Consider the following 21,760-nt stretch of genomic DNA (forward strand, 5'->3'; position numbering starts at 1 on the left):
TCATTAGGAAAAACTTGATTTGCAGAAAGCGCTGTCACTCCCATTTGCACATGTCACTCTTGCAGGATAATTGTCACACTGCAGCAAACTATGTGGTCACTGCAGAATAAATTCTGACCTCAAGTTTGTTTGTGTTTGCAAGTGTTACTGTATGCATGTATTTATGTGCAAGAGCGTGAGCACGAGTGTGGGACACCATGTGTGAATAGCCGTGTGATTATTTCGCGTGTGTTAGACTGTGCATGAGTTTGTGTGTATGTGTAATTAAGCTGCATGGGTCTGCAGCTCCTCTGTAATAGGGTCCAGTGGGAGTCTGTGCAAAAGAGACCATCTCGTACGGCATGTGTACATGCGTGACCTGGCTGACACCCACGTGCCAGCCTCATTCTCCAGCTTGCACATTCACACACGCACCAACAGTCATGTCTATTTCAGAGGTCACCCGTAATTCAACAGTGCTTTCCGTGCCTCAGCACAGGGGCAAAGTAAAGCTGTCAACAACTCAAGAGTAAACAGTCTAAACCGAATGAGACAGGGACACATTAGAGAAACAGCCGCTGGATTCTCCAAAAAGCTTACACTGCTAACATCCCTCCTCCCATCCCACCTTTGCTGGGTCTTCATCTGAGCATAGCACCCATTAATCACCACTCCATCTGGAGCGTCACCTTTATCTGAGCACCATCTTTGTCCCTCTTATTCCTGACCATTCACTTTCCCATCATGTGACCCTATAACTGTTACACTTGCTCACTAAGTCACACTCTCATAGTCGAACATGACCTTGATGTTTTGCAATGCACTACCTCCACCTCTCACCAAGCTCCACCGCCTAGGCTATATAGGTATTTATAGCCACCTCCCTAGCCAAATAGCCTTATAGCCATAGCCGTCTAGTACACAGCCATCTAAACCTCATTATACCTTTGTCACAACAGTAAGGCCAAATGGAGGCTCTCATAGTTATTTGATGGAGAGGGTGTGCTTAAAAGCACCCAGGTGTGTCATATAGCATAGTGCATGGCATGTCTCATGGAGTTGAATGTAGAAGGGCAGTAGCAAGCAGAAGAGTTCAACCAAAGGTCAATGCGCTGAAAATCAATAAAGGAGGACTAGTGCAGAAGCAGGTGCTGAAAGCAGAATGATATGTTTATATAAGAGCGCCTTTTTATGACATTATAGTGCAGAGGTTGTTCTTATATACAAAAGGAAAATCAATGGTTGGCCACATTTCTGTGATAACCATAAAGGCAGTGTGCGTCTAACCACAAGCCCTCACAGCAAACAAGCACATGTCAAGGAAAATGTCACTCTACAAAAACTTTGAAATACTGTGTGTTGGGGGTTTGTTTATCTTTTATATTTAACGTTATGGAAAATGTCTGGTAACACTGAAGTCTCTAAGTCTACAGTGGCCAGCTTCAGTTTGTAGCTTTTAACAATGACAACAATGTGAGACAGAAAGAAAAGAAACAAACAGAGCAGGTATTTTTGGCGAGCCATCAGTCTGCTTGTTGTCTGTCTCTCCTGTGGGTTTTACCATCAGCTCCACAGCACACACTCCTTCTCTCCCTCTCTCTTTCTAATACACACACATTGCTCTTGACTGGCAGGGAACATAGAGAGAGAAAGAGGGGAAGGAAGGAGGAGGAGATCTAGTGGAAGGAAAAGGGGTGGTGGTAAGGGATGAAAACATGGGGAAGAGAAGGAGGGGCGGGATAAGGGAATTCCCTTAGCAGTTGTTATTGATTCCGGTGTTTACGGGCGAATAGTTTAGTGCCGTTTACAAAACAGAACAGATGCAGCCAGTGAGCAAAAAGGTAAACAATTGCTGTGTGGCGGGCTGCCAAATCCCCAGTCTGATGTATTAAACTCACGGTGAAGAGCATTTCCCCTTTGGCTGCACTTATTGCCACTTCATTTCCTCTTTGCTCACATACACACACTCCTTCTTGCCATCTCTCCCCTTCTCTGTGTCGCTCTCTTTCTCTCTTGTTCCCTTGTTTATCTGAGCGAGGAAAAAGGAGGAAGGGCGTAGGGTGCTTTTTGCCGTCTGGCTATTTTCTGTCCCTCTCTGACCCAAGAGGCCCAGTTCTTCCAAACAGAGCCATTAGTAGGGGGAATTGCATGTGTCTGACATGGCCGAAAACCAATTATTAGACACTTTCCACCAAATGATGCCCAAGTCTTTGGGGAATGGGCAATCATGCAATAATTTAGCCACTGATTTAATTTCTCTCCAGCACAGCATCTCTCCCTCTTTCTCACTCACTCATCCTCTGTTCCCCATTCCCTCATTCTGTCTCTCTGTAGTGTAAATCAGACCATCAGAGGGGAGGTCTGACTTTCCCTTAACAGAGAACAACTGGCCTCCAGTCTCTTATCATGTGATCACAATATGTGAAGATGAGCTCTCTGTGTTTGTGCAGATGTTTGTTGTTCAACATAACAGCAGGTGATGTAAGCATTTTCTTCATTATATCAAGAAAGATAAGGAAATGGGAATTTCAGAAGCCAATTTTATCACATGTATTGAAAAATGGGAATGTAACCTGCTTTACATACTGCTCAAAATGCTTAAAACAGAATCAGAAACATTATGCTGCCATCTTTATTTAGAAACAAGTAACTTTGAAATATGTGAAGCTGTATCCTTCTGACTTTTTGGGGTTTTAAGCATAAGGTGTCAGAAAAGTTACCACTGTCAAGAAATGTTCATAAATGACCTATTCCCTGTTTTTTTTTTTTGAACAGAACTTTAATGGACTAGTCCAAAAATAAGGAAATAGTCAAAATTGTGCATAATTTACTTATTATGGCTAAACAAGGGATCATAGGGCCTGTGGGTCAACAATTCTGATCTTACGTTTTTCTTTAGTGTGGCTAAGATTAGCAGAGCTAGCACCACTAGCCCTTGGTCTGTTTGTAGGTTAAACTACAGACATAAAAATGTACCTTTATTCACTGGCATGCACATGAATGACACTTTACTAAGTATTACAGACTAACAGAATAAAAGCATTCCTCGTCATTGTCAAAACTTTCCTTTTATTCCGACAGAAACTAAAAGTAATTCAGTCTAGTTTGCCAAAATGAGCTAGCCTCAAGCTACAGAAAAGAAGCAAACTGCAATGGTCGGATGGTACCCGCATTTTTGCTTGCTCCACATAACTGTATTTTCTCCCCCACTTTCTTGAGTTTCTACTGTCATTGCCTCAAGTAATGTAGCTTAAGGCCACATATCAAACTTTGTGCTTCTTCTTCTTCTGAAGCCAGAACTGTTAAGAGCATTTCAGTAAACATATTAAGAAGTGCTCATCAAGACTCTGTCAAGAGATTTCAGAGTAAAATTAGGGCAATATCCTTTGAAGAGAAGCACGAGATAGAAAATAGATGAGGACCAAGAACTGACCCTTGAGGAACACCATGGGTAAATGACTTTTATCCACATGTTGTTTGAAAGCAAAATAATTTATGCAACAAAAAAAGGAACAGGTGCAAAAACTAAATGAAAACCAAACTCTTCTGCAAGCAGATGTTACCCCACATATCCAAGGACTTAAATATCCATACGTATCTGTCCACTCTGTCCTTGTGTGTGGTAAGAGTGTGTACTTGTTCGCTGCTTCACTCTTATTAGAACACTTTGCTCTTGGGGTGTTAATGCTCTGAGAGTGTTGAGCCCTTCTGTTTCTTTTTGTGTCCATGTTCTCTGTGTATCTGTGCCTCCGAGTGTGCTCGTAGGGTGTCAAGCAGGGTCGTGCTGGTGCTTTGGGGTACGTCCATGAATGTATTGGTGTGTATGTGACGAGGCTATGAGCTGCTGTGGACCTCCCGCTAGGTCCTGTGACAGCCGGGGTCCTCCTCGTCAGTTGCGGCCCACTGCTCACTCAGACAGCGTTATTATGGGAGGCCTCCTGCTGTGATTCACCCTGACACATGCACGCACACATACATGCAGACAAACTACACAAGTCTCAGTCTCTGGTGGCCCTTTCCCTGGGTGCTGTGCAACCAGGCCACAGCAGGGGCCACCTGCCACTGAAGGAGAAAGTAGCAATACTTGATGTCTCAATTAAGTCGCCTTTGGGAAGAAGGAGTTACAGCAGTGACAGAAGTGTTTTAGTGAGGGCAGAGGAAACTTTATTTTTGTTTGCTGTCTCCATCGGTGTCTGTGTTTACTGTGGCGTTCTTTGTGGCAAATATTGTCATGACACTGAGAAAGGGGTTAAGATTTCTTCAGCTTCTTCAGTGTACTTGAACCAAGCAACCCAGATGAAAAACATGGAGGAATGTATTGTCTTGATGGGAGCATTTCATTAAAACTCACTTGTTTAGTGCCCTTCTTCACATTATTGTTTTCAAGCCCTCAGTGAATCATACACAGTCTTCATCACAAAGTGCAGGCTGCCTCCAATAAGCCAACCATATTTGTCCCTGCTTTCTCAATAGAAGGTGCTAGAAACATGTTCATATCCTTGAGCTTTTCAAGAGTGATTCACAAAGGCTATTGTGGCCACTTGGAGGGAACAGGGAAAAAATAACGGCAATCATAATACACATTCTCAAGTGCCATGAAGTATGTTCTTGCCTGTGACTTTACTGAGCCCATGATTTAGAGAAAAGGAACACAGACACTTACACATCTACATAGTTACAATCTAACGCTAGATTTGATTAGTTAAAAACATTTGGTTTGTGTCGTAACTTTCTTAGACAGAGTCTTTTATTGCTTTCAAGGACAAGAAGGTATGAGTACAAAAATTTCTTATCCACAAACTGAAAGTATAACACATACACACATGTGCATGTGCACACAGACACACGTGTACAAACCCCCATACCTAGAACATAATTACACAATAGCATGCAGATGCACATCCCTGGCTGACAGTGTGTATAAACTCAGACAGAGATATGATCTGGTGAGGAGCTGCTCTTAATAAATATTAACAAATGCCATTCCCAAGTAGCCTCCATCCCCACAAGCACCTCCAGTGCCAGTCAGGGCCTCAGCTGAGCTATCTCTCGTCACTACAGAGCCTCTCTCCCTGCTGAATAGGCTGCTGTGCTTTTTCGAAGAAAGAGTTCAAAGAGCCAGAAAGGGCGAGGCGAGGGGGTAGCGCTGGGGGTGAATTTGCCTGCTATACATGTTCTAACGCAATTCTTTTTTATCTATAAGGAGCCGCCAACATCGCCATATGGAGAAATAAGTGGAAGTGGGATTCCAATCTGTGCTATCAGAATGGGGTTACAGAGTGTTTGAACACAATTTCACAACCCCGACTTCACCCCTGTGGTCGATTGTTAGGGAATAAATTGCATGTGTGTATGCAGAGGGGTTGGAGAGAAGGCTTTTGATGTCCTGCAAAAACATGGTTTGCCTGTGCATAGATTTGAAAATTACTGATGCCATATGGAAATTTAATGATGCATTTTTAAAAGGGTATTAAACAAGTCTTGATCACATGATTTTCTAAGTATGGGCACAATTACCGAGCACAGACACACACTTAGATGGTCTCGAAAACAGCTGGGACATGTTCACATGACAAACACTCGAGAGTGATTGAAAAACATGCATGTATATGCAAACATACACTCATACATAACATAGAATAAACATTTGAACAAATCAAGGTTAAGTTCAAAGGTAGAAACATAGTGCACCACAGTGTAGTTTTTCAGCATTGCTGTTTCTGAATTAGCCTTGAGTTCATCTCAAAGCAGCAAATCCAGCCCGTCGTAAATGTAATGCACATAGTTTACTCTTATTTTTGCAGAAGAAAAAATGTGGCAGGAATTTTGAGAAGAAAAATGTGTAAAAATATCAAAATACAGAAGGTATAAAAAATATGTAAGAATGTTGATGCTTAATAACTATAAAAGGAGTAAATGTGTAATATGTGGCTTACAGTTTTTGTTATTTTGGACAAAGCCCAGCATATGTTCAAATACAGAGACACACACATGGCCTGCCCACTCCCCCGCAGACTCACTGAGGTGTGTTAGTAAGGTTTAAAGCCTGTATTGTTCCTGACCAGCCAACCTGTCTAGCACATTTCCCAGTCTCAATGCTCACCCCATTACACTTGGAAAACTGCAGGAAAATGGGAAAAGACAAGAAAAAAGAAAAACGAAGAGGGGGAAGTGGACGCCAGAGAGTAAGGGAAAAAGGGTAAGGAGGAGGGAAAAGAGGGGGGAAAAAAGAAAGAGGGCTGAGACCCATCACATCTGTCTCGGTACAATGTCAGAGCCTGCCTTTGAGTCGGTGGGGTTAAAAGAGGAGGCAGATCTCGCCGTGAACGCTGTTAAATGGTTCAGTGGTTTGACAGTGGCTGATGCTACAGACAGCGCTGCTCCCCTGGGAGCCAGCACAGTCTCCCAGGCATGGCTCTTATCAAAATATACCTACCGCCTGCCTCTGCTGCAGAAATAAACAATAACACAGCAGGGAGGGAGAGGAAGATCTAAAGAGTCATCCGGTGCTTATGAAAATAGAATCTCTTTCTCTTTTTACCACTGTCATAATTGTCTTGACAATTATGGGCGTAGCGTACAGTATAGACAGTAAAGTGTGAAAGCAGATTATGCATTAATGTTCAAGCTTTGGCTCTTAGGGAGCCACGGGCATTTGGGTGGTGGATAGTGAGCCCTTTTTGGGGTGGGGGTGGCTTACAACAGGAACAACAAAAAACATAATCCCAGTTGTAGCCCTCAAAGCTGAGTTGCAGCTGATAGTAAAACACACACACACACACACACACACACACACACACACACACACACACACACACACACACACACACACACTTAAAACCAGCACAGGCAAAACTGCTCCATTTTACCATCATTACACAGCACGGGTCCCCTGCTCCCTTTGGAGCCGTGTTCTGCCTCCGGTGCTACATTTGACGGTTTGTTGAGCGGCACGTAGGTGTGTAGCCTCCGCCGCGTTACGTGATCAAACAGCCCAACTGACGCATGGCCAATTATCCTGGCTGCCTCCTCTCATCTCACATTTAAGGAGAGGGAAAGTAAAAACCAGAGGAGGAGATGGGAAGAGAGATGGAGGGAGGGAGAGGGGGTGTGAAAAGATGCGAGGCTGGTGGTGTGTTTATCGAAGAATGGCAGATGTAAGAGCACTCCTCTCCCCGATCCGCAGGGAAGCTGACATGTGCACCATTTTTGAAAAAAGTAAACAATGGCTCACACACTTTACACTTTTTTTTGTTGTTGTTTTGAATCTTTACCCTCAGCAAGCTGTAAATAGGCCAATATGAAACAAAGAGAATGTGTGGGGAATTAAGAATCAAAAGTGACACGGCATGTGGAGGTCTGGGCTCTTCTCTTGTCACAGTATAACATCACACTGACACATTCTGCTCTTTGGGCAAATACTTTAACTCTGTCTTTAAACTATTTTTCTGTTAAAACTATCCATTTTGCTATGAGCAAAGATCGAGGAAATGTTGAACCCTGCAACAAAAAATGCCCACATCACTCTTCACGTTAAGAAGATCAAGCCTTATCAATTTCTCTTTAACGTCCAAAGACAAAGGTGTTGCAGCTATTCAGCTTCTTCTCCCGATCTTATACTAAACTTTATTTTTTTGTCTTTCTTTTGAAAAACTTGTGTTAAGATAACAGCAGACAATTCAAAGTATTCTCCAGGATGGCACTGTGCTTATTGACTCAGGTTCAAGGTGTAGGAGTGAATTAACTGTGGCTTACACACACTGTTGACAGACCTTGGATTTGGCATGGACATTTCCTTGGACCACGACTCGTCACAGTCATAGATAAACTATGTGGTAAATAGTGTTTAGAAGTAGCTTCAAAAGGAGCCTTGGCCCTGGAAGTGCTGCTCCTCTCTTTTTGTTGGAGAGGAGGAAATTGAGGCAGACAGGAAAGAGGGCGGTAAAAAGAAAGCAATTACAATGGGAACAGGAGTTACTGACAATCTCTTACTGAGGCCTTGGCTCTGGTGTAGATCACTAAACGCTGCCACTGGAGTGTAACGGAAAAGTAAAAATGGTAAAAGAAAACTGTTAGCGTTCATTTGGTTGCAGTAATAAGTAGCAGGAGGGGAATGAAATTTAGATACGGAGGAAAACAAGCTGTGGTGGACAACTGAATAAACTCAAAGAACAAGTTTACCCACATTAAGGGGCTGATTGCACAATAATGATGGTTTTAGGGTAAAACGCAAAAGTTTTGTTGCGTTTCAGCCTTGCTTTTACATGGAAACAACGTTTTAGCCGACCTAAAATGCAAACTTTAAAACGGCTTCCAGAGTGGGATTTTTCTGAAACGCCGCCGACAACATCTAGATGGTAAGCCGGCGTTTTCAGTGGAAACGCTGACGTCACACTCCGCTTCATGCGAGCGCATACAGCAGGACAACACGTTGTTACGATCGTCGCGAACTACCCTGTTGTGCTTGTGCTGCTCAATCTGCTGAATCTGCTGACTGTCTTTCAACAAAGTGTGCATCTGTTGCTCCACTTTTGCACTTAGTATTCCCCAATACACCAGATGACCAGCTCAACTCTACTTCGGTGGAGATCTCCCAAAAGCTGCTTCTGGACAAGACAGTTATAGCGCCGACTACAGGTCTGGGATGCTTACTTCAGCGTTTCTGTGTAAACGCAGAGATTTTTCACTGCATTTTAACGTTTTCATATAAAATGTTGTTGTGTAAACGGGGCCTAAGAAAGGAAAAAAGAAACTCTAATGATCAGGGAGAAAAGTAGTTCTAAAAGTATATAAAAAAAAAATTAAAAACTGCTCACCTACAGTTGCCCGGGACCTGGCTGAGTATTTCTTGATCTTGCTGCTGAGCGTGGTGTTGTCCCTCAGGGCTGTTTCACATTCTCTATCCATCATGGAGGCCAGCTCATGGGCCACAGTGCTGAGGTAGGCCGTGTTAATGAAACTCAGGATGGTGTGTGGTTCAGCTAGTTGTGAAAGGACATGGAGCTCCTCTGTAAGGGCCTGGGTCAGAGCTGAGACCGCAGAACGGAAGCCAACAGCCAGTCTGTCAAATCCGGTCTCACCACCAGCACTCGAGCTTGGAGCAGAGAGCAGAAGACCCCGCACGGATTGGCTTCTCAGAGCCTGTGTAATAGAAATGATAATAACAAACTGATGTAAAAACCAGAGTGATCATGTGAGAGATAAAAAAGAGTGAGCATGTGGTTATGCTAATTAAAGACCCCGACATGAAGCCATGGTGGAAAAATGACATTGATACACATGTATTTTTGATTAGCTATAAAATGATATAATACTTCACATGATTGCTTCATTACTGCATTTTCATTAGCTTAGCACACCTGGTAATGTGTGAGGACCTCAGACTCAGGGTAAAGGAAGAACAGCTGCTGCAGACAATGGACCCGTTCAGGGATGGACAGAGTGGAAAGTTGTCTATGTGCAGGGTGTTCTGAGTTGTGGGGAAACAGCCGCCCCAGCAGGTGGCGACGCAGCTGGTGTCGGACATCATCCCAAACTTCTTGGATCTTAATAGAGTGATAATGGAGGGAAATAAGCAAAAATGCATTGGTATCAAAAACAGCACAACTGAGACAGTGTCTGATTTCTTTTTTAAGTTATGCAATGTTTGGTCTAAATTTAAAATCGAAATTACAAATACAAAAAAAAAAAAAAAAAATCTGCCACATTTTGCATCCTTTAACAACAATCAGCAGCAACTTTAGAACAAAAAACTGTTGAATTGGGTGTATTTTGAAATATTAGGAGAAACTAAAATTAGCATCTCTTCTCTTTTTCTGGCAATTTCTTTCCTCAGAATTGAGATTAAACTATTTTGTATTGATTCATCTGGTGTGCATATTTTTCAGATGACAGCTCTCTCTGAAGTGAAATCACAAGATGTATCTGTTTGTACTTAATATTTTATTTCCACTACAAAAGCTTCTGAATACACTTCAATAAATCAGCCTCAGTTGTGTTTTATATTCAGTAAAAAAAAATACCTCAATTTCAGAACTGATGAAGTATTTCTTTCTTTGGGTTGAGTAGCACAATTTTTTTAGATTAAAATTTAAGCCCAAATTTCTGTTTGCTTTTTCACAGCCCTGCAGTCCTATGCCCTTTTATGGGCATTGGAGGGGGATTTACCTGTGCTCACTAGAAAAATCTCATTTTAAGATAAAGATTATTTTGAATTTTGAGAACAGGTAAATAAACCTGCGTTAGCTATTTCTTAACTCCCTTCAGGGGAGCACAGATGGCCTAACGGTCTAGGCTGGAGCGGGTGGCCCAAGTTCAAATCCAGCCTGTGGGTGATTTCCTGCATGTCATCCCCCACTCTCACCCTGTGTCTGATCCTATCTACTCTGATAAGACATAAAAAGCCCCAAAAAACAACTTTAAAGTGTCTCTCTTCAGAAAAAAAGTCTACATGTTTTGGAATGAAGCCAAGTGAGTATTACACAAACCTATTTCTTTTTTGATCACTTATTTGCTAATTATCATTAAAGCATATTTGTAAAAACAAAACAAAACAAAAAGAAAAAACAAAAAGAGCATTTGTTACCTCTGATGAGGCGTCATCTCTGACTGTGTGTACAAGGTTGATGGAGGAGGTATTTAGTTGAGGATGAGGAGAAGAGGACGAGGAGGAGGAGGAGGAGGAAGGGGTGCAGGGAAAGCAGACACCGCATTGGGAAGACAGATTCAGCAGGAGTTGAAGCACCGCCTCCTCTTTCCGCTCCTCATCAGATCTCAGGTAGTGTTGCTGAGTGGGAAACAGACAAAGGTGCTGTTAAAATCTACCTGACACTAGGAGCTGCGAACAATGCAGACAGGATAGTTAATTTGTTGGCAACAAAAAAAAAAGGCAGAACTGACCCTATGAGTTTGAATATGAATGTACTTCACCCAAAGGTTGAGATAAGATTTCACTCCCAAATCCATTTATTCAGTTACAGGGATTTCTTCTGCCATCTACTTGTGTTTTTAATAAACACTGCTGCCGATGCACTGATAGCCTTATGTTAATCAGGAAATGATGTGCAATTGAATAGACACTGAGGAAAAATATCAAAGCACACTGACAAAACCATTATCATCAGTGTTATATCCATCAGTTATCAGTTTAATTTTAGTGTCCACGAAATATTTAAAACCAATAGTACAATTATCAACATTTTCATCAGGCAGTAACATGTACCCTGATTTTTTTACCAAAGCTCTGAAGAAGCCCATGACCTCTTGATCCCCTGTGGAAACAGGCCTGAGACTGTTGTGTGCTCTGAGGTTGAACCACTGCAGGCACTCTGAGGGGCTCGGTGGACGCTCGCCTGCCCGGGGGTCTCCCATTTTAGCCTGGAGTTCCTTCAGCTGCTGTTCAATGCTACAAGAATGAGAGAAACATTGTGTAAACCTAAACAAACAAAATGCAGTGCTTAACAAATGTGTCATGAAAACGAGAAATCTATCGTGAAGTGCTTTGATGTGAAATTTTCTTTCTCTGTGAATTCACTGTACTTCATCCTTTTGAACAGAAGTGATGAATTTTAAACTGAATTCATGTTTATATTCCCAAATTTGACTCAGAAAAATCGTAATTCTCTCAGGAATCAGATTTGAATGAAGTATAACAATGAAAGTAAATAACTTAAATTTTTCCATCAAAAACTAATAATGTCTTTTTCTAAAAAAAAAAATGGTACTCTTAAAAATTCACGGATAACAACAATAATTATATTTTTAGCATAAAGGATGCCACTTTGATTAAAGAGCTTGCACATCCCAGTAGATTAACCATCACAGAAACATATAAAAGTATTTTGGTATTCAACTACATAATGTTTATTTAGGGAAGCTGTGGCAAACACCTTACACTGGGTGGAGGTCTAATAAGAACTCTGTCTTTAAAAGGAGGTAAAACATGAAGTTTTAGACTTAATTTTCTCAACTTTTCAGAATTTCTCTACAGAAATACACAGATTTTTCCACAGGACTTGTTTGGATTAGTGCCTGTCTGTTTTGTATTCCTCTACATGTCATGTTTACCAGCACTCAGCTCCTCTTATTAATCTTAACAGCTTCATAACCCAGCAGTGATTGAAAAAGTATTTGACTGCTAAGATCTGTCGACACAGTGTCTTTATTTTTGATAGAAGACTGTCAAAAGATTAAGCACACCCAATCCATTCAAACACATCCAAATAAAAATGCCGCCTCTGCAACACAAGACTAACACACACAGTGGTACAAAGATACACATGGACCTACACACTCCATCATGTTTAGCTTTCCTTCACTCTCATTCGGTGTCCGCACTGAGAGACGACAGATACAGAAGCATCAACGGTAATGAACACAGACATCGATATATCAGTGTGTGAATGTGTGCTAAGCATCTGGCATGAAGTGGTGTTACAAGCAGGCAACTGAGACACACACTACTTGCTGCTCACGTCGAACTCTCCCCCTTGACACACACACACACACACACACACAGCTCTTTTGATTTTAACAGACTGCATCAGCTATTCCGTTTCCCCTTTAATATGACGGATTAGAAATGACATCTTTGAGCTCGACATGTTTAGTCATTTCCATGCAAATCAATGCATATATATTTGGCCATGTAAGGCTGTGTGTGAGTATGTGGGGGGGTGTGATTGTGTGAATAGGCCTACATACCTGCTTAATTAAACATGTTATAGTGTTGTGAACGCTGCCATTGTGTTAATGTTATTGTGTGTTCACAGTCTGCTTGTGTATGTGGTGGAACATACAGTAAAAGTAATTGAATATTTTTTTCTCTTCACGTTTAATCACACATTGAAATAAATAATCAATGTACGTAACAACATTAATTAGCTGCAGACCTTCGTACTTGTCTGGATTTTGTTAGCATACATGGTTCAGGGCCAAAGTGTCGTTTCCCTGTCAGACAGCTCATCTCACGCTGCAGGTCTATAAACCGCCTCCTGCCTGCTCCTGGGCCATGAACGCATCCAGATGTCTCACAATGGCAACACATTAAATAACCGTTCAATCTGACACACTTTGCTTTCAGAGGGGAAAAACGCAGGGGGATAAAATGTTATAGACTGTTACAAAACTGTTATCCTCTAGGTTCAACACTATCATTCTCTCCCTCTTCCCACCATCACCCACTCTCTTCCTCTTCTTTTGCACACAGGCCAAGATGATGTCTCTCACTCTTAGTCTCCTGACACCCACTTGCTCACTGATAGAAGCCTTAATTGTGAAAGAGTATCATAAAGTGGGTGCAGATCTACCACACTCTTGTTGAAGGCCTTTATCACACTATGTAAGTGTATGTGTGTGTGCGTATGTGTGTGAGGGTGTGTGTGTTTTCTGTACAATTTCTACTACAAGGTCAAAGCATAGGCAGTATGGCTCAGTCAACACATTAGATCCTTTGTTCATTTTTGCTTTTTGCTGCTCTGAGGAGAATAATTCAATGACTATCTTGTAAAAAGGAGTTCTGAATGTGGACACTTACACTGAAATGATTCAATGCAAACATGAAATGAAGACAAGCTTTTTGTCTTTAAAAAGACATCAAACCAAATTTCCCAAAAAGAGATGAAAAAAGTCACTCAAACTCCTAAAAGGTTACAGAAAAACTACAAATGAAGGAGTATCTTTAATACTCACAGTGTATTACAGCAAAACACAATATACATCCAGCTCCAGGATGTGGGAAGAGTTTTGTTTTATATATGCATACCATTAAATTCAAAAGTACATTTTAACAGGACAACAGACGTGCTTGAAACTGGAAATGTACCAAATGGAAAAGCACAGGGAGGATGCGTAGGTGATGTTGAGATGAATTCTGGGTTATGAAATACAACAGAAGATTCCATTTTTTTTTCTTTATCTTGGAAACTTAACAAAGGAGAGTGTTCAATGTAAAGAGTGACGATAAAGAGAAGCCTCCAGCTTTAGGAAACTGGCTGGATTTTCTGACTAGAATTGTGAAATAGAAAGGCTCATATGTTCTGAGGATTCAACAATCAGAGTTGACAAAGAAATGGAAGAAAGTCCCACAAGGTCTTTCCCAAGTCCCCTCCTGATGAAAAATAAACTTTACAAACTATTCACCCCACTGAAACAATTTTGTTTTTGTGAATACATATATATATATACATCTGTATGATTTAGACATGTATATTTCATTTACTTCATATTGCTCAGGTGCAATTGTTTAACTGAATGAAAACAGTAGAAATTAAGTTGGAGACAATGTTTTCTAAGGAATGTTCAAAGGAGAAGAGGACTGATTCCTGTCACACACCATGTTGTGCAATGTCATCTCACAGTGGATTAAATGGCAGCACAGAGCACTGTATGTGTGTTTATGGTGGGTCATAAAGTATGGATGTTCGTTCTGGGCTCCACCCCAGGACTTCACACAGACAGCAGGTTTCAAATGGGCTTCCATCTGTAGCTCAATTTTCACTGACTCTCCAAAGTTCATTAAAAACAGGAAACATAAGTGGACTACATTTGGGACATGAACTGGGTGGCTTATCTTCTGCTACATTTTAAGGTAACATGAAACTTCCTTGGACTTACACCTTGACCACATGAGAAATATGAAATTGTTGAGCAATGTGAAGAAAAAACACTGTGTGGTGGAATATGCAGAAAGTGATAACTTGATGGTTACAGATATGAGGCAATGGACAAGAGTAAGGGTGGTTTTTCTCTTATTCCACTTAGTAATATGCTCTCTCACCTTTACTGTGCAAAATAATTTCCTCTGGAGCCAACTTCAGGTAAATTTTCAAGTCTTCCCTCCCTATCTCTCTGTTCTTTCTTTCTCTTTGAACTCTTACTTTCCTGATTTTCTTTACCCTCGCCTTTCAATTACCCCTCCTTAGGGCCTTGTGCTGTAAGTTATAAAGTCAGCGTGGATGGTCTGTGTCAAGAAGTCCATCCAGCTCTCTACAATGTTGCGACCTTTTGCCCGCTGGTGTAAAAGCTACCTGCAGCCTAATCAACTTGTGCAGGATTAGCTCCAAACCTGATGACTTCCAGCACCTCCAGCAGCTCAGACACCGCGCAAAAAAGACAGAAAGAAGAATGAGAGAAGAGGAAAACAGGCAGAAAACAGGAGGAGTCACAGAAAATAAAACCACTCCAGCTCGCGAGTAAAGGCGACAATGGACAAACCTGTAATGGCAAAAACGGCGGAGCAGAACTCAACAAAAGAGCTGCCGAATGAGAACAGAGGCAGAGGAAACCAGGAGGAAAGGATTCTTTAGGCCTCTTGACAAACATGTCAATCATCTCACCCGACACACACATGCACTCATACACTCTCACTTTCACCACCGAGGTGAAATCTAATTGTTTTCCAGACCGGTCTAGCTTGACAGTCGACACTGCAACCATGCCCCCCCCCCCCCCCGACTCCCCAACCTTCACCACCGCTGAGAGAAAAAGGGAACAACCGGAGGTCTTTTATTAGATATGATGGCACATTTCACAGCTCCCTGACTTACAGAAACCCAATCCCGCGATTAGTCAGCGCTTTGACGTTATCTTAAGTTCCTTGTCAGAATTAATTTAGTGTGGGTGGGCTGCTGTGGGGCTGTCTGTCTGTCGCACTCCACTCCCTTCTGCTCCCCTACAGGAGGTGGGGGTTTAGGGTTGGGAGGAATTGGAGGCAAAGGGGGCAGGCAGGAAGATCCCTTTCAAATAAGCCCCAGATCCAGTCAGTGCCAAACCGGCCGCCTGAGAACTAAATATCTCCGCCGTCAAAGGGCCCCATTCTGTGAGGGGGAAAGGGAGTGAATGGGTTTCAATGAACAGGCTGAAAGCAGATCCCGTCCTGGCCCAGCCTGTCGCCCACTTAGTGCCCTGAGCCCCCCCGAAGCCCGGCCAATGATATCGGAGAGCAGATACAACTGATATACTAACTTAACACACGTGTCACGCACAGCTAAACACAAAATTAACAACAGACTGCAAAGACCACGCATCTGTGTTTCGTGCAAAGAAAAGGACCTGTGCACGATATTGTCCTCTGCTGCAAAATCCTGATTATCACAAGCACCAACACACAAGCAGAGTCACATTTAAAAATACTGATACTGAACTCTGATCAAGATTGGCAGGCCACTAGTGAAAGCCATTTGTTCTGCCAGTGTGAAACCAGAGGCCGGTGTGCAGTCTCTGGGCTTGTGCTGACACTTCATTAGAGGTCTTTTCCTGGTGGCCCACCACTGTGTAGTCCCAAACTCTGCTCCCCTCTCCACTGTCCCAACTGATGAAAACTGATGGATTACAGCATTTCAATTTGGTGGAGCCAGCTCTGTTGTCAGCCTATCTTAATCTCTTCCAATTAGGAAGCAGCTCTTAGGCAAATCTGTGTCATCTGAGAACTGGGAGCCGGCCAGTCACTGTGGTTGAAGTCCTTCACGGATGCGTGCAGCTCCGTCTCCTCCATCTCTCGGCTTCCCTTTCCTCTCCTTCACTTCCGTAATTTGTCCCAGACACTGATAAGTCAATTAGGCAGCAGGTGAATGAGCTGTGGATATGTGTGCGTGTCAGGAGGATGTATACGTCTGCAGCCCACCCTGGTTGAGGCAAAAAACTGAGGCCTTGCCAGATTGTGTTAGCCTAGATACCTGTCCCGAAGTGGTCTGCGAGGAAGTTGGCTGTGGCCTGACAGACACCGACCAGTGGTCCCCCACAGCGAGAGGAGGATTGCCTTATTTTTAGCCCCATTCTCCATTATCTGGATGCTTTGTTCTCATAATGGTTATCCCTCTCCCATCTGCAGGAACACAAAATAACCCTTTAATGCTTAGAAAGCAGAAAAATGGCCCGGCCTTCGGTAATAAGCCTTGAATTACCTACCCAAGGGTTTTCGTTTCAAGATGTGGAATCTTCAATTATTATGTTCCCATTTAGAAGGAGGAAGGAAAGAAAGAAAGAGGGAGAGAAGGAGAGGGAGGGTGGGAGGCACAGAGGGAGAGAGAAAGAGAGAGAGAGAAAGAGAAGCGAAGGGAAGCGAAGGGATGAGTCCCAGACACTAATGGTGCCAGAGTGAGGCTTTGTTCACTTGCTACATTTAGTCTGTCCTTCATCATCTGCCCTCAGCCTCACAACGCCAAAAACGATAAAAGACCTGAAATATAGATTTTTCTTTTTCTTCTCCCCCCAATGTGTCTCTCCTTTATCACTCTATTTGTGCTCTCCAACTATCCCTGTCTGCCATCAATGACAGATGTCTAAATTTCAGGCTTCAGGACACAAAATGTAATCTGAGTTGTTACACTGCATTTTCAACAGGACTGGTTCAGTAATTAATACAACTCAACAACCAAAAAAATCCTTCTCTGAGTTTATATTGTTAAACACTTGACCACGAATGTCAGAAACATTGTTAGATATGTTCTTCAGTTTGACCAGGACCTTTCTGATTACAAGGTGTATCTGTTAACAGAGTGATTAGAGTGTACGACTTCTGCAATGAAAACTACATCACACTTAACAGACCTACTTGTAACAAGGTACAAACAGAAAACACATTCAGACCTAATTAGAAAAGCACCTGTTAGTTGCAGGTTTGAACGATAATTTGTTACCTGACAGTGTTGAAAATTATGATGACCCAGTACATATTTCATATTCTGGATCTTAGTATCCAGAATATTGACAGAATCTGGATTGAACTTTTACATCTGTCAGAAATTATGGTGACCTTGTCTTGTGTTGTTTTGCAAAGCAATCCAACCATTTACCGTGGAGTTATATACACATATGGTGAAAACGGCCCTATCTCACAATGATAAAGAATCTTTTAAAAAAGTCCTGGCGCCAGATGGTGATCCAGATCACCCCTACAATTTAATCACTTTTTCTTTATCCCATTTTGAACATTTCCTGAAAATTTCATCAAGATCTGTTCATTAATTTTTGAGTTATGTTGTTCACAGAAAAACAGACAGACAGACAAACTCTGCCAAAAACATAACCTCCTCGGCAGGGGTAATCTTGGTGACCTACACTGCCATGAAGTCCTGTATTAAAATGCTACATATAGGCTACAAGTGGACATTTGCATGTGTTTTAAACTGTTTACACTGTTGCAGCAGGGTGAGAATTTTCATTAGCCCCACATTTCTGCATGTGCAATAAATTGATGTGGCACCTCACACATTTTAAAGTTTATGAAAAATTTTAGAAGTTTTAAAAGAAGCTATTCAGCAACATAAACTTAAAGTCCTGCGTTAGGGTCAGCTATAAGATTTTTTTTCCAAGTTTTTCACAGGTCTCTTTCACCTTTACTCTATCGAACAGCTAGCTGAAAGGGGAAGAGTCACATTTTCGAGATTTTATGCCTCGATTTTGGAGAGGACAGAAAAGTCCATAGAGTAGAAAACAAGAATGAGAACGGAGAGTGACAAGTTGTAAAGGGGCCGTACGTTGGTTGCAAGCCTGGGTCGACCCCTTAGAGGCTACAACCTTCGGCAGCCCAAGTTATCATATTTGTAATTTCGGTTTTCCTTTGACTTACACAACTGGCATTAAAGCTCCCGGCTTGATTTTTTTTTTTTAATTAGACCCTTACATTGTTACCTGTGCTTATGGCATGCTTACCGTTTTAGGAAGTGAGAGATGGTCCTACTTTTTTATATCAAAGTCCAAAACAACCCTCCATGTGTTAAATTAAGCATCAATAGAGCTACAACACTGCAATGATTTAAGGTAACAAGTTTTTAACATCTTACCAAACCTGACATTTTTCAAGCTGTTTCATTCATCCACTCACTTTTGACATTACCAATTTAAAAAAGAACACAATTGACATGGTCTCATTTTGACTGTACAATTCAGAAGGCTGAGTAGGTTGAACATTGCTGAGGGGAGGGAAGACAAAGAGTTCTTCAGCAGTAAGGTAACATAATGCACAACACTAAGCAAGGAGCTTCAATTAAGCTTGTCAAAGTATTTTTTTTATCATTATTTATTTTATTTTGCATGTGGTTTTCTCTCTGACCAAATAGTGTATCATAAAGTGCTCCACTGTCTGTCATTCACTGGAGATTTAAAGAAAGAAACAGAAGGCCCCACTAGATAATAATCCCTTAAAACAGGCTGCTTAAAAAACTTCACTGTCACGTCTGTGTCTTCTTAGTTTGGCCGTCTCTGTCAGCTGCAAAAGTGCTTAATTTCACTATGCCATTCACATCATGAAGTGTAGACACACTTGCACACACAGGCACACACACTCAAAACTGATGAAATGCAAGAAAAGGGATTGTGAGACAATGAAAATATGAATGACAGAACATTTTCATTTCAGGTAAAAAAAAGGGGGAAAAAAAACCAAGAGGGCATTTTAAGTTGATGCTTTTGCTACTCTGACTGACCTGTTGGCGTTAAGATTGAGCTTTTCCTCAGTGTCTCTGAGCAGCTGCTCAAAGTCAGCTTCAGTGGAAACCCCTGGAACCAGCAGATCCACAAAGGCATGGTCTTCTGGAAAATCTCCTGGCCACTCCATGTTACCCCACAGGGGAGAGGAACTGGAGAGAAAATAAAAGAGAAAAAGGTGACCTTACTGTATGAAATTAGAAACACTACACCATGACACGTTCAAGCTCATAAACAAAAATAATGAAAGAGACAGCACTGGTGTCAGGATTAAATCAACAATTACGGGTGACACCAATAACAGAGATCTGGAGGGTTGTATTATCTCAGCTGTCTGTCAAGAAACTAAACACACATCATGCACTTCCTCAACAAATACACAAACATACACAGCCATGCAGACTAGTAATTTGAAATTTCCTCAAACAAAAAGTCTTATTAGGGGACACAAATCAATTGCATCTGAAACGCCTGCAAATAAAGAAGCTTATCATCAACAAAAGCAGTTTCTTCCCTCAGACCTGCTGATCAAAATGCATTGCCTCAGCCTCTCACTATTCCCACCTCCTGACACTACAGTGAGTTAACACAGAAAAAAATAGACCAAATAAATAAACAATGAGGTGAGATGCTCTTCAGTCAAGGCTTTAAATAAACAACTCATCTCCTTACGTCTCTGCCAGAACTGAGGGCCGCCCCCCTACCCTGTGGTGCTTAACGCTCATGCTAACAGCCAATCCCACGCCGGTGCTGCGTTGCTGGGTCTCATATCAACATTGTCATCAACCCGAGTCAAGTGGAAGGTAATGGAGAGTGTCTGTGTCAATTTGGCTTTCTCACACTCCTCCGCTTCTCGCCCCTTTTCCTCGTCATCTGCTCTGATTTTAATAATCCCTGTCAAACTCCAAACAGCTCCCCGCACTGCGCCCCGCTTCTCCGCCGCTGCACACACTCTGTGCCACTCTCCCTGACAGGGCAGACAGGAAGCTCAACATTCATTTAGCCTGCACAAAGGGAGGCCTGTCCAGCTGGACAAATATTATTTTCCTCTGCTGACAGCCTCACCAGTTAAGCTTGTCCTTTATTATTTCTGCTTCTCTTCTTCTCTCTTACTGTTTCCCCTCATCATCCTGCTCCCTCTGTGCCACTGTTTGAGAAGGCAGCCATTGCTGAAAGGAAAGAAGATTTTAAATCCATGGATTAGGAACTCAACATTGTAATTATATGGGCTGAAGCAGACATGTGATTTTGAAAAGTGTGTGTTTATACCTCTCTTTAAGTGTGTGAATGACAGACAAAGCAGATGGACAGCAGGTCTGAATGTAAGTACTGTATGTCTGCTGGGTGTCTACCTCCTGGTCTGCCAACACATCATCTGTTATCTCAAGCATGAGTGTGTACATGTGAGCGGATGTGTGTGTTGGATTCTCCTAGCAGCACACAGGGCCTCATTAGTACTAGACTTTAAATCATCAGGTCTCCATTGTCTTGTCATTAGCTCTTTACAAAGCAGATGTTGGAGGAGCCCCTGTGTGTTTCAAAGTGTTGCAACAGGGACAACTGGGCCAGGCACTGAGATATCCACTCTACATCTATTAGAACAGGAGAAGAAACACAGTCTCACACACACTTACACACACACATCAGTGTCTTCGCTCTCTCGCCGCTGCCTGTCTACCCCAGCTAGGCTAACACACAGGCCCATTTACAGTAATGAGTTTGTCCTGAAATATTTAGCAGCACGTCCCCCAGGCCACCGCTTTAGAGCCACTTAGAGCATGTCAAGTTAAAGTCAACATTATTTTAAAAGGGGTACCTAACAGTCTGCCGTAGAGGAAACATAATAAATTAAAAATAGGTGCATATTCTGGGATCAAAATACAGATGAGAACTATCTCATGCGTGCCCACAAGGGACCAGGTCTTCACTGTTACTGTGCAAACTTGAACTCCTGCTGCGCTGCACTGACTGATTTTCTTCTGTACATTAAGTCATGTCAATTAGTGATGAGCTTAAGCCTTAGCAGATATGATACAGTGGCAATGTGGCTCAATCTAAAATGCATTGGCTCTTTATAAATTATGTTGGTCACTTTTCGTCCATACTCCAAGGAAATATGTGGCAATAATATGGTGAGTAGGACTGTGCAACAAACTGCCATCCTTACAACAAATGCCTCTGTGATTATCCTACACTGAGGGAGTGAATAATACATGACTTTGATACTGATACTGCTTGTCATTGTTGTGTTCTGTGGCATTATCATCCTCATTGAACAGCAACAGAAAACCCTGAGCAATGAGTCAATTACAACTCTTGAAAAACAAGTCAATAGTGCAGGGGAGCCCATACGGTG

At 42.1% G+C, this 21,760-nt stretch overlaps 1 protein-coding gene across 3 annotated transcripts in view; it reads right to left on the reverse strand.

Annotated features, from left to right (window-relative positions):
- Positions 1–21,760, reverse strand: part of kiaa0825 (KIAA0825 ortholog) — a 132,840-nt gene that overhangs the window by 109,854 nt on the left and 1,226 nt on the right. The window contains exons 2-7 of one of the 3 annotated variants that reach the window (XM_074670734.1): positions 20,470–20,573; positions 19,404–19,556; positions 11,215–11,383; positions 10,565–10,765; positions 9,339–9,524; positions 8,796–9,120 (exon numbers count right to left, since the gene is read on the reverse strand). In XM_074670734.1, the coding sequence (XP_074526835.1) occupies positions 8,796–9,120; positions 9,339–9,524; positions 10,565–10,765; positions 11,215–11,383; positions 19,404–19,534 (1,012 nt within the window). In that variant the 5' untranslated portion in view covers positions 19,535–19,556; positions 20,470–20,573. Of the gene's footprint in view, positions 1–8,795; positions 9,121–9,338; positions 9,525–10,564; positions 10,766–11,214; positions 11,384–16,652; positions 16,802–16,884; positions 16,926–19,403; positions 19,557–20,469; positions 20,574–21,760 lie in introns of those variants that run through there. The other 2 variants (XM_074670735.1, XM_074670733.1) reach the window with 2 other exon arrangements.

Source organism: Halichoeres trimaculatus, unplaced genomic scaffold, assembly GCF_033239565.1.
Source record: "Halichoeres trimaculatus isolate MK-OKI-2021-1 unplaced genomic scaffold, fHalTri1.1 fHalTri1_scaffold_5, whole genome shotgun sequence".
NCBI lineage: Eukaryota > Metazoa > Chordata > Actinopteri > Labriformes > Labridae > Halichoeres > Halichoeres trimaculatus.